General features: G+C 50.6%; 2 protein-coding genes across 2 annotated transcripts in view; both read left to right on the top strand.

The window, feature by feature from the left end:
• OBI1 (ORC ubiquitin ligase 1) overlaps nucleotides 1–6,911 on the top strand; it is a 38,725-nt gene extending 31,814 nt beyond the window's left edge. The window contains exon 6 of the mRNA XM_045839306.1: nucleotides 3,286–6,911. Within this exon, the coding sequence (XP_045695262.1) occupies nucleotides 3,286–4,798 (1,513 nt within the window). The 3' untranslated portion in view covers nucleotides 4,799–6,911. The remainder of the gene's footprint in view (nucleotides 1–3,285) is intronic.
• Nucleotides 6,912–15,136: 8,225 nt separating this feature from the next.
• Nucleotides 15,137–17,227, top strand: POU4F1 (POU class 4 homeobox 1). The gene is made up of 2 exons (XM_045839230.1): nucleotides 15,137–15,435; nucleotides 16,085–17,227. The coding sequence occupies exons 1-2, from the start codon at nucleotides 15,313–15,315 to the stop codon at nucleotides 17,225–17,227; spliced, it is 1,266 nt and encodes a 421-aa protein (XP_045695186.1). The 5' UTR covers nucleotides 15,137–15,312.
• Nucleotides 17,228–17,545: the final 318 nt, after the last annotated feature.

Genomic DNA, 17,545 nt, shown 5'->3' with positions numbered 1-17,545 from the left:
TCATTACTTTCCTTGGTGTCAGTGAAAAAAACAAAACAGTGGGATGTATTAAACATTTAGTTTGGTAATACAGTAACTCATAATACATGTAAAAGAGGCCCAAGGACCTTTGGCTTTCCCCACGGTGCTGGCTCTGTCTTTTTGCTTTTGTTTTTCCTGTCTTAATGTAAAGCATTGAAGTTTGTTTTTTTTTTTTTTAAGATTTTATTTACTGATCTTTAGAGAGAGGGGAAGGGAGGGAGAAAGAAAAGGAGAGAAACATCAATGTGTGGTTGCCTCTCACACACCCCCAGCCGGGAAACCTGCCCTGCAACCTAGGCATGTGCCCTGACTGGGAATTGAACCAGCGAACCTTCATTTCACAGGCTGGTGCTCAATCCACTGAGCTACACCAGCCAGGGCAGCATTGATGTATTTTAAAATAAGAAAAAAGTAACATTCGTTCAAGAAATATTTAATGAGGGATTGCTGTATACCAGGAATTGTTCTAGGGAGCTAGCTATAAGTGTAAGATGGTCAAACTCCTTGCTTCTGGAGCTTGTGCTCTACTGGGGAAGGGAAGGACAGCAAACGAATAAATTACATGGACTGATTAATTCAGTGATCAGTTGCATGGCTTTCACTATGTATTTCTGTTCATTCGTCCCTTACTAGCATGGAAGTATGGAATTGGAACTGTGGGGACTGGAGGGCAGTGACCTTCAGACAGCAGCCAGCTCCACTGGTGACTTCCGCGTGAACCTTCTCACGCGTGTTCTGTGGCTGGCCTCTGCTGTTAGTTCTCATGGCGCTTCAGCTTTATTTCAGAAGTCACACAAAACATACGGTTAGGGCTATCATTTTGGCTTCAACTCAGAACCATTTTTAAACTCCTTTTTAAAATGCGTAGGGACAAACATAGCATCTTACAGTTTGAAATTCTAGGCTAAAGCCTGAAATAAGAAGCTGCTAATATTTTGAGAAATGGTCCTTATTTGTCACTCATCTTTCCTCATGTAAGCTTCTGAGTTCCTTTTGGTAATAGACCTACTATCTAGTAACATTCTTTGATTTTAAATCATTTGATATTTTTCATCTGAGGATAAAAATTGCACTTAAGAAAAACATTTTATCTTGGTAAGCAGATGTAAGGCTGTTGCTTTCACTGTGTGCATTAAATAAACCGCTGCTCAGTTTTCCCTTAAAAAATATGTGGGTTATTTGATTATGCCAGAGTAGTTACAATCAAGAACTCACATTTTGTGCTGAATGCACTAAAAAGCTTTGTCCACTTTTAAAGTTTTTCTTACAGAAACTACAGCTCTGTTAAATATGACACTTGTAAACCAAAATATTTTTCTTCAGCAAAGAAGGAAAGACTTCCATCTTTCATTCAACCAAATACTCATAGCCATAGTAGAAAATTTTGTCCTGGCTGGCATAGCTCAGTGGATTGAGCTTGGGCTGCGAACCAGAGTGTCGCAGGTTCAATTCCCAGCCAGGGTACATGCCTGGGTTGCAGGCCACGGCCCCCAGCAACTGCACATTGATGTTTCTCTCTCTTTTTCTCCCTCCCTTCCCTCTCTAAAAATAAATAAATAAAATCTTTAAAAAAATAAAATAAAAGATGTAGATATTTATTAAAAAACTTTGTCTTTAAAACAGGGAGGCTCGTTATTGTAGTTGCTTTCGTTTTTGTGTATCGTATACCTATGGCTTTTTGCTTTGCTTTTTAGAGGTTGAAGGGAGTAGGCTCTTTCTGAGAGTTCCGTTAATTGCAGTGAGTAGATCAATATTCAGCAACAAGTCTTTTAAGGCCCTTTCTAACCTTGAGATTTCATGAGTCTATATTTACTTTTGCCCCTGCTTTCTCCCTGGAGCGATGCAGACCAGGCTCTACTGAGGGCCAGCCAGCCGAGGGAAGTGAGCTGGAGGGAAGCGAGCTGCTGCGGGAGGAGGTGGGAGGTGCCAGTGCAGCTTGCAGAGCAGCGGTGGTGACCTAGAGGTGCAGTTGCTCCTGTTGTTGCTTCTCTTTGATCCTTGTTTTCAACACTTAGTATGTCTTATTCATTGTAATTATTTTTGTTATTAGGGAGAAAACGAAAGAAAGATAAACCCAGAGATAAAATCAATTTCTAGAAGTCACCTCTTCAAGTACCTTCCTCCAAAGAGACAGCCCCTGAATTCTTCATGGATCAGTGTTTAATTAATCAAAGCAATGATTAAGAAGAGAACTTTTGTGGAGCGAAGTTATTTTTTAGGGTGTTAGAATATAAGGCTTATGTTTCTTGGCTCATCGGAGCAGTTTTCCGAAAGATAAAATTTTCCCTGGTGGTCCAATGGAGTTTAAGGGAGACATTGTATGTCCCTTCAAGCTGGAAGAGTCTGTCGGTCTCTGTATCCCCAGCTCCAGACACCCCACCAGCCCATGCTGCGTGCTCAAAAATGGCTTTCTGAGCTGAACCCAATGCCCATTCTTAAGGAAATATTGAAAACAAGATATTACCGAGTAAAAGGAATGGACTTTTGATGTGTTCTTTTTCTGTTGCTCTCCAGAATGTTCCTTCTCAGAAAATGTGAAAATGTTTTTATGCATAACATATTGGAACCACAAGCACTGACTTTATATTTCAAAGTTGGAGGAAATGAGATTGATGTTTCACATAATTGTAAAATGCCAAAAATAAGTAGAACTGAAATGAATTAAAGCCCAGTGTTCAGAAAGGCCAAGTAAAAGCTTCAGATCAAGAGTGGCTATAATTGAAAGGGTCCAAATAAGTATTTAAAACCATCCCTGCTGTGACTGCTAGGATTTCTGAATTTCAAATTGGCATTTTATGTTTGACAAGGTGACATTGTATAAGAAATGTATTATAAAACACTGCTGTACGATAGGAAAATGATTGAATGTAAATATTTCAAGATGTGGACCACTGTTCAAATGTTATCATAAATCTTTGCCATTGTTTTAGGGGATAACTCTTCATGCATATATGAGCTGACTTGATAGGGCTAGCTCTCGGAAGGGAAATCTTCAGTGGGTTTCTGCCTCTCTGCTACCACTGGTCTGATTAGACCACAAAGTATTCTATTAGACCCTTTGCCATTATTATCATGTTTATTATTTAAAAAGTGGGAACCCCTCTCCCCCCGCACTTTTTTTTAGGATGCTATGTCTGGCATTGCTTTTGTCCCCTTCACTGAGTGGTCTGAAGTATCACTTAGAGTGTGCTGAGAAATTGGCATTCTTAAACTTAGAGAAAAAAGCTTGAACTGTAAGGTTAACTGTTCTCCCATTCCTTGCAGGTTTGGGAGGTTTACAGTAGCTGCTCTTCAGTCCAAAGTAGAGCAGTACGAACGTGAAACCAATCGCCTCAAGAAAGCCCTGGAACGAAGTGATAAGTATATAGAGGAACTAGAATCTCAAATTGCACAGCTAAAAAATTCAAGCGAAGAGAAGGAAGCTATGAACTCCATTTGCCAGAGAGCACTTTCTGCGGATGGCCAGGGGAGCAACGGCAGCGAGGAGGATGTGCCGTCCAAGAATCCAGGTGACGGTGCCAGAAAGCCGCTTGGCTCGTCCACCTCGAGTTCTCACCTGGCACAGCCTTCCAACAGCTCTGCCCGGCAGGAAAGCACCAGCAAAACAGACCTGAAATGTTCTAAGAACAAGGACCTATATCAAAAGCAGGTGGAAATAATGTTAGGTGTGACAGACACACGCATGGATACTTACTTGGACAGAGAGTGGGGCAGTAAGCCCAGTGACTGTGCCCCCTACAAAGATGAACTTTATGACCTTCCGGCTTCTTGTACTCCTTTGTCCCTGAGCTGCCTTCAGCTCAGTACCCCAGAAAATAGAGAGAGCTCCATGGTCAAAGCAGGAGGTTCCAAAAAGCACTCACACCATCTCAGAAAATTGGTGTTTGATGACTTTTGTGATTCTCCAAATGTCTGCAGTAAAGATTCTTCAGAAGATGATAAAAGTGAGACTGAAAAGAAATCAGAATGTTTTCCTTCCCCAAAGACAGGGTTCTGGGATTGTTGTTCCACAAGCTACGCCCAGAGCTTGGATTTTGAAAGCTCCGAGGGGAACACAATTGCGAATTCTGTTGGAGAAATTTCTTCAAAACTGAGTGAGAAATCAGGCTCATGTTTATCCAAGAGGCTGAATTCTCTTCGCTCTTTCGAAATGAATCGGACGAGAACATCCAGTGAAGCCTCCATGGACGCGGCTTACCTTGACAAGATCTCCGAGCTGGATTCGATGATGTCTGAGTCGGACAACAGTAAGAGCCCGTGTAATAACGGCTTTAAGTCACTGGATTTGGATGGGTTGTCAAAGTCCTCCCAAGGCAGTGAATTCCTTGAGGAACCAGATAAGCTGGAAGAAAGAACTAAGCCAAACCTTTCCAAAGGTTCTCTAACTACTGATCAGTTAGAAAATGGAAATGAGTGGAAACCCTCTTCTTTTTTCCTCCTCTCTCCACCTGACCAAGAGATGAGCGAAGATTTTTCACTCCATCCCAGTTCTAACTCAGGAACTAATGAAATCAAACCCCCAAGCTGTTTGTTTCAGACTGAGTTTTCCCAAGGTGTCCTGCTGAGCGGGTCACATCAGCTGTTTGAAGATCAGAGCTTTGGGTCGTCTTTGTTTAAGATGTCCTCAGAGATGCATGGTCTCCATAACCACCTCCCGTCTCCTTGGTCTGCTGCTTTTGTGCCTGAGAAGAGAAATAAAAATGTGAACCAGTCAACAAAGAGGAAAATCCAGAGCAGCCTTTCCAATGCCAGCCCATCAAAAGCAACTAAAAGTTGACTCATTAGAAAGGTGTCATTTATATTTTTGTCCTTAGAACAATATAAATGTTTAAAGTTACTTTTCCCCTCATAAAGGTTCTGTATGATTTTGAATCGATAGTCTTTAGTCGAGTGTCCAGTCAGAATATGGCGGATTAGCCTGTACTGGCCGGGGGTGTCCAACCCATGGCCTGCAGCCCATGGCGGCTGTGAATGCAGCCCACCACAAAATCATAAATTTACTTAAAACCTTTTTTTTTTTTTTTTGCTCATCAGTTTTCATTAGTGTTTGTGTATTTAATGTGCGGTCCAAGACAACTCTTCTTATACTGTGGCCCAGAGATGCCAAAAGGTTGGACACCCCTGCCAGTGTGCCCAGAATACCTTTGTTCATTCTGAAGAGTTTGTTCTTTTTCATTTTTGTTTCGGAATGTTTTTGACCAGAAGATAGGCAGAGAGTTTCTTTTCAATGACTGTTACCTATATCTGGTTTGGATATATTTTGTCTTCAGTCTTGATTTTTCAATAACCATTAGATACAATGGTTATAACCAATAGATACAGGCCTATTAATGAGCCTCAGTTGTCTTCAGAGCTAGGATTTCCTAAATAACACTGTAAGTGTTGTCTACACACTGCCCACGGGACACTTGAGTTTCTTTAAAGCTTCTCCTAGGTTGGGCATTATTTTGCCTGCCACCTTTTATTTATGGGTAGTCGTGGCCTAACTTTTATGTAAGGCCATCATGGAGAAATAGTGTTCTGACCTTAGACCAACATTCACTTCTTTTTTGGTTTTATGTGTATGTTTGCATTCTTAATGTTGTGTTTTCAGTTTTTGTAAAAAAAAACATGTTTGCTATTATGAAAGATGACATTTCTATACAAAAATATCTGTTTCACGTGAGATAACTTTCATTTGCTCATCTTTTTGTGTGTAGTGTAGTGAAAAATCGAAAGTTGAGTCTGCTTTGGAAGGAAGGCATGCACCAGTTGGGTTCCGAGGGGCCTAAACTAAACTGGTGGTTTTGCTGTTCCGATGGACTTGCACAGAAGCACTCACTAACAAGCCCTGGACCCACTCCTGTGGTCTGCCAGGGAAGCTTTTTGGGGGTGGTCAGAGTTCTCGTTTGCATGTGAAAACTATGCATGATAGCATTCTTGCTTGCACTGTTTTTCTTACATAAGAAAAAGAAGTTTCAATTGGCTAACAGAGTATCTTTTACGTAGGACAAAATTTTTTTTTTCATGAAGAGTGTTGGGGGGGTGAGAAGAGGTGAGCTAAGCACAATTTATAATGTAGGCTCTAAAAAAGTATATTCTCACCAAACATGTGTTTGGTGCGCCTATATAGTTTTTTTTTCAAAATGGTTTGTATGCGAATGACTTGTCTAGCAAATGTGCACTGAACATTTTACATTAATGCCATACTGTTTTACATGAATACTGCATGCTTTTCTGTGGGAACTGAATAAAGGATGTCATAAACACTGTAATCCTTGATGTTGTCTCAGATATTGAATTAGCCTATAAAGACCAGTCAAACTTACCATTTTTTAAATTGATCTTGTAAGAATTGACAGGGGGAAAAAGGCAGAAAACTGTACTTAAACAACAATAAAAAAAAGAAAAAAGAAGAAGATTTGACAAACTATGACTCATGGACCAAATCTGGCCTGCACCTGTTCTTGTGAAAGGCCTATGAACTAAAACTAGTTTATACACTTTTTAATTTTTTTTTAATGCTAGGAATATTTCATAACACAGGAAAATGATAAGTGATTCAGATTTCCTTGTTTCCGAATAAAGTCTTACTAGAACATAGCTGCGCTCATTTGTTTACAATATGTGTGGCTGCTTTTGCACTGCTGCTGCATAATTGACTAGTTGCAACAGAGACCATATGTCTCACAAAGCCTAAAATAAAGGAAAATTTGCTGACCCCTGTTTTAATAGACTTCAAGGAGTCAAAACCATAAAAATATAGCAAATCATTTTTATGACTTGGAGAATCATGCCCTCCACTAATCAAGCCAAAATAAAATTTTTAAAAAGCTACTACAAAACATTTTTTTGGTTTTGTCATAGACATTTTTCAATAAGTATGTGTCATTTTATCTCTCTGATATGTTAAAAGCTCATGGGTACTTTCAGGGATATTAGCAGTTTAAACTTCTTTGACAATGTGGTTATACATTTGAAATTTTATTAAGTGTAGAAACCTCAGTTTTTCTGAATAGAATAAATTTGGGGGTAAGTTTTTTATTGTGTTCTGTGTATAATAACTTCTGTACCATGAATGTATCAGTTTTTAATGTATCAGTTCCAAATGTATTCTGACACTACCATGGAACCCAGTGCACACCCTGACTTACTATTGCCTACCTGGAGTGAGGGCATCTGTGTAGGACCCGAGCATTTCCCAGCCGCTCCGGAAACCCTGCTGTATCCTCCCCAAAATAGTACTTCCTGTATTAAATTAATCAAACTTGGAATTCCTCAGTTGAAGGGAATAATCCGTGCAGGATTTTAATCACGCATCCTTATTTGTCTTTAGCATCATCTGTATCATGAAAAATAAAATGTTATCACATTTTAAAAAATATATCTATTATATACATACCGTAAAAAAAAACCTATCTTTTGCTGAAACCAAGTACTTTGCTAACCTCTGTCTCATCATCCTCTCAAATTCTGCGAACCAGCCACCACCCCTGGGTCACACGCAGATAAGCGAGTTGAGGTTTTGTCATGGCAGGCAGAGCTGGAATGCGTCAGAGCTGTGTTGGGCCTGGGCGCTCAAATGTCTAGGCCAAGGAGTGAGTGGGTATGAAGTTCCCAAGGATTCTTTTAAGCATATTTTGGAAATACTAGCAGGTTTCTTTTCCAAATAACATTAAGTTACCAAGTGGAAGCTCAGTGGCGGGAGAATGTGTGTGTGCCCCTTTTTATCAACATGCACATGAACTGACATTCACATGGGCTTACAAACAGCACTGAGGCCCTGGTGGGCTAGGGTGCACTGGTGACGAAGGAAGCGGACTCTTCCCAGCTCATGTCTTTCTGAACAAAATCATCTATTGACTGCTCGTCTTTCTAAAATGCAATGGCTAAAGACATGCTTATTTTTTTGACATGACCTTTGTTCTTTTAATTTTCAAAATCTTCATCCCATCCCAAACAACAAGTCTCCTGTTTTAATGGATAGAGACCAAAACTCAAAGTGATAGACTTTAAGATGGATAGCCCCTTAGTTTCAAATTTGCATTGTTTTCCTGTAATCTCTTCTGTGTTTCCCTTAGTTTGAAACAACTAAAGTTAACACTCCACAAGAGAAGTACTTTGGTCTTGAACCCTCATTGTGGCAGGAACTTGTTAGCAAAATGGTTTCAGTTTTCCCCAGTAATACTTGCATTACATGCTTTCCCTTGCTTTTGCCCCTGTTAATGATATTGTAGAGAACATCAAACTAACAGTTTAACTTCATTGAATGTGGCCTCTTAGATTAGAAGAGTTTCCCAAAGCCTCCTAAGAAGGTCTTTCCTTTCCTATTTGTGGGAGTCCTAAAACCCAGCCTTTGCCTCGCATGGTGTAACCTGATCCTTCTAATAATACTTGGCAGAGAGAAAACCTTTTAAGCAATGATCTCAGAGTGCACAGCGAACATTTATTGCCTAATTCTCGGAACCCAACCCTGAGCGAGGAAGCATCTATTAAACGCAGAATTCTTTTAAGAATTCATCGGGAACTCAGGCGAGGGTGATTTTCGGTTTTAGGTGAGAGGCCGTCTAGAATACCTAACTTGAAGCTCTACTTCTTCAAAGACGGTAGATTCCTAGGTCTGCTGTGTTCCCACGCGGAGCAGACCCCCCACTAATACATGTGAGTTGGACTAACCTAGTGTGTAGAAGCGTGAGCTTCTGTTTGTACTGGGTCTTTAAGGATGAATGAGAGTTCAGTGCGGAAGAGGGACTCTCTTCCGCGGGTCCGCTGCGCTGCATTGGGCGCCTATTCGTCCTGCCCTTACAAGAGGTGCAGAAGGAACCATTCCCTAAGGTCCGGACCCGATTGGAAAAGGTTCTCCGACGCTCCAGCCTGAGCTTGCCAGTTTGCCTTTGCCCCGCCTCCGCCCTCCGAGCGTCCCCTGGGGCGGCCGGCTGGCCCTCGCTGCGAGGGCCGGCGGCCTGATGGCGAGACAGTGACTCCCTGGGCGCTGGAAGGATCGGGAGGTGGCAGGACTGGCCCATCATCTGTCCATTAAGCCGAGGCTCGGTGCTCCGGAGGCCAGAAGGCGCGACCTGCCTGGCTCGCGGGGTCATCTCTGTGCTGGCGTGGGGGTTGGGGAGGGCGGGTGAGGTCTGGCCCGCCGGCCCCGCTCGGCGCTGCCTCCCTCCCTCCCGCTCCAGCCCCCCCCCAGCCTTCCCGGAGTCCCGCCGCCAGCGCCGCTCCCTCCTCCCCGGCACCGGTCCTCGGGGCGCGCAGACCCGCCCGGTGCCCCTGCGGCCGGAGTTTCCAGCGTTTTCGGGGGCGTGGGGGGGGGGGGGCAGCTCTCAGTTGGTCCCGCCCAGTCCCCACCGGAAGAAACGACTGACTCCGCGGTTTCTTTTCATTTTATTACCACTCACGAACCTGGCGATTAAGACGCGAAACCAACAAAGAGTTTTCTTCCCACCTTAACCTTGCACACAATCCTTTAACAAATTAATTAATCCTAATGAATTAACACTTCATTTATTTAAACGCGCTACAGTCCATGAATTAAATTTTCATGCAGTGATTAAAGGCTGTTAAAATATGCATGATTTCGTTAAAATTTTATAATAAATCAGGGCAATGTGTTACATGACAAGGCAACTATTTCCCAGTCCCTCGCAAGGGGCTTTGATTTGTGCGGGCGGCGGGAGGAGGGGCGGCTGGCGGCGGCGGCGGCAGGACCGGCTCCGCACTCCGGGGTCGGCACCCGCGCCTTCGCGCTTCCCTCCGCGGCTTCCGGACCCTTTGGGGGACCCTACTCCTGCAGTCAGAGCTGAGCCTGCGGGGGGGCGGGGGGCGACGAGGCCCGCCTCTGCGTCCCCGAAACTGCCCTCCCGGGGCGGGGTGGGCGGCGGCGGCGGGCGGTGCTGGGGGTCCTCTGCCGTCCGCCTGCGCCGGCGGAGCCTCCTCCAACCAGGGCGCGCGTGCGTCTGGGTCGCTGCGGCGGGCAGGCGGCTCTCTGGGGGACGGGCCGGCGACAGAACTTCGATCTCGTCGCGCGCGCGCGGGGTCACGGCGGGAGCGTCTGGTGTCGAGTCGGTGTGTTCGTCGTTGTTATCCCGGGAGCTCGAAACCGGTCCTCGGGCCAGGGCGCTCTGGCAGTTGTGACGGAGCCTGGTCCGGCTCTGCTCCCCTCGGGACCTAACCCGCAGGGGCCTGTGGCCGAGCATCTCAGCGCTAGGACGGGGCTCTCGGGGACAACCAACCGCCTCTGGCGACGAGCCAGCGGGGGAGACTCCCTGTTAGGCGTCAGCTACCGCCCGTAGGGCTTTCACCAGGTGGGTGGGTCTCAAGCACACGGAGGGATTAGGCTGGAGATCTACGAAGGGGTGGGCAATACTAGGTTTACAGTTTTGAGTACGCGAAGCACAGCTTATTCTTGTGTTATTACTTATTAATTATTGCGTTATTTTCCATAGCAACGGCCGTAAATCTACTTTTGTCCAGCCCTGCCCATAGAGTTCTACATATGTGGCGCCCAGAGCGGCAATGACCCGCAGTGAACTTGACTGGGACGCATCGTCCGTGTTGCAAGGGCATCAGTCAGGGAGTTGCATTTGGATTAAACGGACCGAAGGAGGACAGCAGTGTTTTTTCCACCCGCTGGCACTCAGTCTGAATGCGGCGCTAAGAGTCTCACTGGAGACCATCCCGTCTCCCCAGTAACTCATTGCCCCTCCCCGGACCTTGGGGACGGACGGAGATCAGGAGACCCGGGGCGCAGGGAAGGGCAGGAGGGGCGGGCAGAAAGGAAGGACAGCGGCCTCCAGGAAATCCCTGAGCCCCAGCCAGCAAGAGTGTGACTCCGGACGCGCGCCTTGGGCTGAGCTGGGCCCTGCGGGTGGCAGAAGGCAGGGCCACTGCCCAGAACCGGACAGTGTGGGCCTGCCGCCTTGTGGGCCGTGTAAGGAGGTCCCAGGGCCGCTGGCAGGGTCGGCGAGGGGCCCAGTCTTTTCGCCGAGGGAAGGACTGAGCCCGGGTGCGGAAGGGGTAGCGCTGAGACCAAGGACCAAAGCAGCCCAGGCAGCCCGGGGTCTAAACGAAAGTACCGCACGAGTCCCTCCTCTAGCTCACCCTCCGGCAGAGTGTCCACCCCGGTGCGCACGGGGGCCGCCCTAGTGCAGCCCCCCTTCCGAGAACTGAGCCCTGGTCGCCACAGACTCTCTGGTTCCTGTCCGCCCCCTCCCACTGCCTAACACAACCTAGCCTCTTCTAAAGGCTGCTCACTCTGGGCTCCGGGGGCTTCACCTGAACGCGGCGAAAGCCTAGTGTCGACCTACCCCGCCCCCTTGCAACTGGTAGACTGAAACCTGGCGTCGAGAGTCTGGGACGTGCAGGTAGCGGCTCCGGCGACCAGCGCTCACTTTCCCCCTAGTCCCTTTGGAAGGGGAAAGGCAGACCCAGCGACCAGCAGCTGTCAGGAACGCTCTGCCGAAGTGTGTGTGTGTGTGTGTGTGTGTGTGTGTGTGTGTGTGTGTGTGTGTGTGTGTGTGTGTGTGTTGGGTGGGGAGGTAGGCCCGTCAAAGGCGCGGAGACTTCCCCCGCAACAGTGCGGGCCCTTGCCCAGTGCTTCGGTCTCTGGTCCTCACTCCAACCAGCCAATGTCTGCTCCCTGAGCTTGGGAAAGAGGCTCTGCCGAAGGAAATGTTCAGTGGGTCTGCCAAAGGGGGAGAAAATTAATTAATGAGGGAAAGAAATGTGTCTCTGATCCAGATGATAGACTCCCTATCCCTGGGGGGCGGAAATTCCTTGGAAATCAATAGCTGTGCATTCATTATCCCCCTCTTGATAAAATGCAAAGCTAGGAATTGGGGGGGGGGGGAGGAACCTGGGTTGGTCGTTAAACAGGAAAAAGCGGGGGGTGGGGGGGATCTGCACAGGAATCTATGCCAAGGCTCAGACCCCATGTGGGCATCATTATCACAGTCAGGGGCCACCTAGTTACCGCACTTGCCAGACTGGGAGCTCAAAGCAGTGACACGCTGGTGGACTGAGCCCTGGTCCCCCACCCCTTTCTTTCACCACTGCCCTGGGGTCAAGTACTGGGGAAGGTCCAGGGAGCTGCCTTCAGACCCACCACAGTGCTCCACTCTTCAGCCTGGGTCTAAGGCCCAGCAGGGATATGGCAGAATAATTCTCTAAGCATCATGCCCACCCCATTCCATATTTCTCTGCAACTCCCTCATTGCACCTGCCACGCTGCACCACAAATACTGCTTCACCTGTAGCTCACTCACTCTCAGAGACTGCCACCTCTGGAAGGACAGATACCCATGTTTTATACCTCATTTTTAACTCCAGTATCTTGCCCTGGCCCAGACTGGTGCTCAGCATGCATTTCAGGAAGCAGGGTAAGGTAGAAAGTACATGAGGGACGGATGGAATCATTGACTTTGGAAGGAGAACAGGCTAGATCTGAGATTTACGGCTGGGTGTGAGGACAGCACACCCCTCCGGCCCAGTCTCCATTTCCTTTGTAGGGCAAAAGGAGACCCTTCAGTGATTTTCCTGCCTGCCCCTCCCATTAGCCTTGGCTTGTTGAGCTCTCGGGATTTGCTTCTGACCCTCCCCATCTGCCTTCCCTTCCTTCCGACACGTGAGCATTGTCTTATGGAGCATGTTCACTGCGTGACAAGTCCCTTGCTAAGCCTCACGATGAACACTGATGTGCCCTACCTAAATGGACTTCCAATCAGTTGGTTGGGGAGTGTGCTGAAAACTGTACTCATAGCCCTCATATTTCTAGCCCCGGAAAAAGTGAGATATTCCGGGCAAAAAGAAGGGATCCCATGTCCAATAAGCTAAGACTGGAGTCTCCGCGGGTCAATAAGTTCCTGACCTTAAGCCAGGTGCCTCCCCTCAGGGTTCACTGGGGCCCTCCAGGCGGTGGAAGGGAAACCGAGACGAGCTTCGCGAGGGATTCGCCTCGCTCTCTGGAGGTCCACCAGGGCCCACATCTTTGCTGTTGGCGTTTCTGTCTCCCTGCACTCTTCAGGGTTCCTAAAGTCCAGCGTTTCCCTTGGGGGGTGGGGCGGTCCACAGTATCCAGTCGCTCGCTCGCCCTCAGACGGGCCCTTTCTTCCCCCGACGGAGAGCTCAGGGAACTGCCGCGAAGGGTGTCAGGAAGGATTAGGTTAAGCCTGGGCACTCGCTGCGAAGACTACGTGGGACTCACTCGCTCCCTCCAGCGATGTCCTGCCCGCCGTCCATTCCTCGCAGAGATAAAGTTGCATTTAGCACTCCCAGGGGACCGCGTAATGGATGGCAACGCGGCTCCTTCTTGCACCAGCAAATGAACATCCCTCCTACTCCCCTCTCCGGCTGCAGGGGGTGGGGGTGGGGGCCAGAGAGAGAAGAGAAGAAAGGAAGGAAAAGGCATGGTGACGCCTGTGGGCTCCTCTTGGAATTTGAGTAGTGAGTGGGTATACTAACTACACAGGCGGTTTGTCCAAAGAAAAGATAAAATAAACACCAACGCAAATTTAGGTTTGTAGAAATGAGATCCTGCTCTTTGGTGGAAATGCAGATCTCTTTGGTGTGGGAGAGACCTGAAAAATTATCTGTCTGATCTCTGCCTCCCAGAAGCAGCGCCTCGCCGCTCTGCAGCTCTCCCGCCTCAGATGTGATAACATCTGGGCCGTTATTATCACCCGGGGCTGGCGCTGCCTCCCCGGGGACTCGGGCATCTGAACTGTGGTCCCCGGGGAGGCGCTTGATCTGTCCACCACTTGAGGGCCATGTAACAGAATGGGTAATTGATTTCTTCTTCTTCTTAGGGTTTGATTTTACAACAACAAAAATAAATACTGTACAAAGCTGGACCAGAGCTTGGGCCCGTTGTTTCAAGTTGGTGTGAATAAATATTTTAATCACGCTTTTCTGTAAACTGGTTTAATCCTGTCTCTTATTGAAGAAAATGACATCTATAGCAAAGAAGCCAAACCGATGGAAGGAAAAGAAAGTTCTCTGTCACACATCTTATTCCCTTCTCTCTGAAGCGGTTTCCTTTTCCTGGAGTTTTCAGGATAAAGTGTGCGTGTGTGTGTGTGTGTGTGTGTGTGTGCGCGTTTGCGTGCGCGCGGGGGAGAGGGAAGGATCCCAACTACACCCTGTTAACTGTTTCTCCTTTTGTTTACTAGAAGCCTCAGATCACCCAGAGCTCGTTCGAAACGCGGGGTTGTACTCAGTTAAAGGAGACAAAGAATAAGAAAAACGCACAGTTTCATTTGAACAGCCATTCCTGAGGAGGAAGCGCGCGCTCCTTGCGGCTCCTAAGTGGCTGTCACTGTCGGCGCCTGACACGGCTCCAGTCACCAAAACAACAGCAACGAAGTGCGCGGAGGAAATTAAATTATATGGAAATCAATAGCGTCTGACTGCTTCAAACGAACGTCTGTCACCGCGATTATTCTTCGGGAACGTATTTATAAACCTTGAAAGAAACAGGTTCTTGCAGCAAAAGACAGCACCTTCTGCATCCCCGTGCTGTGATTTATACTGTATACAGAGGAATGCGCGGGCATAATTTAACATACAAATGCCCCGCTGTATACATTATATAACAGCTTGTTAGACATCCCGGGGAGGAGGTGTGCCAAAGCAGCGCGCATATATTCCGGGCTCGCGCTGGGGCGGGGTCCGGGAGGAAGGGGAACCCGAGCAGCTGCGAGCGAACCTCTCGCCTTTCTCTGCCGCCAAGGTGCCAACCCGCAGACAATAGCTGGCCCTTTTGATCTCTTCCGACCCGCGGTGGGAAAGGTGCGGCGCGCAGTGCGCATGCCCCGCCAGCTACAGGTGCGTCACCTGCGCTGTCCTTGCTGGTGGTCACTATAAGAGCGGCTCCCACGCGCCGGTCGCTGCTGGGCTGGCGCGCGCGCGCGCGCAGTCGCCCGGCGCCGCCGAGCGGGAGGGCGCGCGTCACACCGGCGAGGACAACTGATGCCCGTCAGCGCGGCGGGGCCGCGAGCTCTCGCGAGAGCTCCCCGGGCCGGCCGCGAGAAGTGGGGCTCAGGTGTAAGAGGAGTACATCCCGTCCGCGCGCGGGGCTAGAGCTCTTGGAGAAGTGGGATCGCGAGGCCGGTGCGCGGCGCTCTGCGCGGCCAGAGGGAGCGCCAGGAGGCAGCGGCGGCAGCAGGAGCAGCAGCAGCCCCCGCGCGGCCGCCGCCTCCGCGCCGTCAGCCGCCGCGGCTGCAGCCTCCGAAGGGAGGCCGGGGGAGCCGGCGTGCGCACTTTCCCGGGGACTTTCGGAGTGTTTGTGGATTTACATGCCAAGCCATCAAGATGATGTCCATGAACAGCAAGCAGCCTCACTTTGCCATGCATCCCACCCTCCCTGAGCACAAGTACCCATCGCTGCACTCCAGCTCCGAGGCCATCCGGCGGGCCTGCCTGCCTACGCCGCCGGTAAGCGCCCCGCGCTCGCGGCCCGGCCCGCAGACTCGCCCCCTCCCCGAGCCCGAGACGCTGCATGTCGGGTGCCGGTGTGTGCAAAGGTCCCGGTGCGGGCAGTTGCGGGCAGGCGTTTTTAGAGGAACCCCGCGGCTTGGCACATTTTTTGTACAGTGGCACTTAATGTCGTGTTCCTGTCGCCCCTGCCTCCGTGCCGGGCTCCTGCGGTCAAAGTGGGGATCGGCGGGGCCAGGACTCTCGACTTTGTTCCACTTTCTCTGTTAATTTCACGCCTCGGAGAGGCGATCTCTGCGTGCTCGGTGCGCGACGCGGGTTCGGGACGCGAGTTACATCTCCGTTTCTTCTTCTTTCCCTTCCCTTTTCGTTCCCGGAATGTGCTCCTGTGTTCCCCTCTCCCCTCGTCTGTTCTCCTCGCCACGCTCCCTGCCCTTCTCCTCCGTCCCCGTCTTCGTGTCCCCAACGTGTCCCCATCCCGTCTCTCCCGGTTTCTACTACCCCCCACCCCCGTTGTTGTTGTTTTGGTTGCTTTGTGTCTGTTCTTTACTTGTTGTGCTTTCCGGCTTGTGTGTGGTTTTGTTTTGTTTTGTGTTTTGCTTTTCGGTTTTGTGGTTTTCCTTTTTGGTTTGGTTTGTGTCGCCTGCAGCTGCAGAGCAACCTCTTCGCCAGCCTAGACGAAACGCTGCTGGCGCGGGCCGAGGCGCTGGCGGCTGTGGACATCGCAGTGTCCCAGGGCAAGAGCCACCCGTTCAAGCCGGACGCCACGTACCACACGATGAACAGCGTGCCGTGCACGTCCACGTCCACCGTGCCGCTGGCGCACCACCACCACCACCACCACCACCACCAGGCGCTCGAGCCCGGCGACCTGCTGGACCACATCTCGTCGCCCTCGCTCGCGCTCATGGCCGGCGCGGGCGGCGCAGGCTCGGCGGGCGGCGGTGGTGGCGCCCACGACGGTCCGGGGGGTGGCGGCGGCCCGGGAGGCGGCGGCGGCCCAGGTGGCGGCGGCCCCGGTGGCGGCGGAGGCGGCGGCGGCCCGGGGGGTGGAGGCGGCGGCCCCGGCGGCGGGCTGCTGGGCGGCTCCGCGCACCCGCACCCGCACATGCACGGCCTGGGCCACCTGTCGCACCCGGCGGCCGCGGCCGCCATGAACATGCCGTCGGGGCTGCCGCACCCCGGGCTGGTGGCGGCGGCGGCGCACCACGGCGCTGCGGCGGCGGCGGCGGCGGCGGCGGCGGGGCAGGTGGCGGCGGCGTCGGCGGCGGCCGCGGTGGTGGGCGCAGCGGGCCTGGCGTCCATCTGCGACTCAGACACGGACCCGCGCGAGCTCGAGGCGTTCGCGGAGCGCTTCAAGCAGCGGCGCATCAAGCTGGGCGTGACGCAGGCCGACGTGGGCTCGGCGCTGGCCAACCTCAAGATCCCGGGCGTGGGCTCGCTCAGCCAGAGCACCATCTGCAGGTTCGAGTCGCTCACGCTGTCGCACAACAACATGATCGCGCTCAAGCCCATCCTGCAGGCTTGGCTGGAGGAGGCCGAGGGTGCGCAGCGCGAGAAAATGAACAAGCCCGAGCTCTTCAACGGCGGCGAGAAGAAACGCAAGCGGACTTCCATCGCAGCGCCGGAGAAGCGCTCCCTCGAGGCCTACTTCGCAGTACAGCCGCGGCCCTCTTCAGAGAAGATCGCTGCCATCGCCGAGAAACTGGACCTCAAAAAGAACGTGGTGCGGGTGTGGTTTTGCAACCAGAGACAGAAGCAGAAGCGGATGAAATTCTCCGCCACTTACTGAGGGGGGTGGGAGGTGCCGGCGGGGCAGATCGGGGAGCTGAAGGGGCCTTGCGGGGTCGGGGAGGGGGGCTTTTCCCGGGCCTACTCCCCCCCCCCCACCCCGGATTTGGAGTGTCCGTTATCCTGCTTGCATTTGGAGAATCCCTCTTCCAGCGTTCTCTTGATGCTCCTCCTGCTCTCACGCTCCTCCGACCTAGAGGACTGGGGTGCTGGGCGTGGACACCGGAGAGGACAGCGGGAGAAGAGGGAGCGTTTGGGTGAGCAGGGATTAAGGGGAAGGAAAGCGGAGACTGGAGGAGGGTTTTGAGGAGCAGGATGG

Source organism: Phyllostomus hastatus, unplaced genomic scaffold, assembly GCF_019186645.2.
Source record: "Phyllostomus hastatus isolate PE091 unplaced genomic scaffold, TTU_PhHast_1.1 phas_contig_29, whole genome shotgun sequence".
Taxonomy (NCBI): domain Eukaryota; kingdom Metazoa; phylum Chordata; class Mammalia; order Chiroptera; family Phyllostomidae; genus Phyllostomus; species Phyllostomus hastatus.
This window is presented reverse-complemented; position numbering and strand designations above follow the sequence as displayed.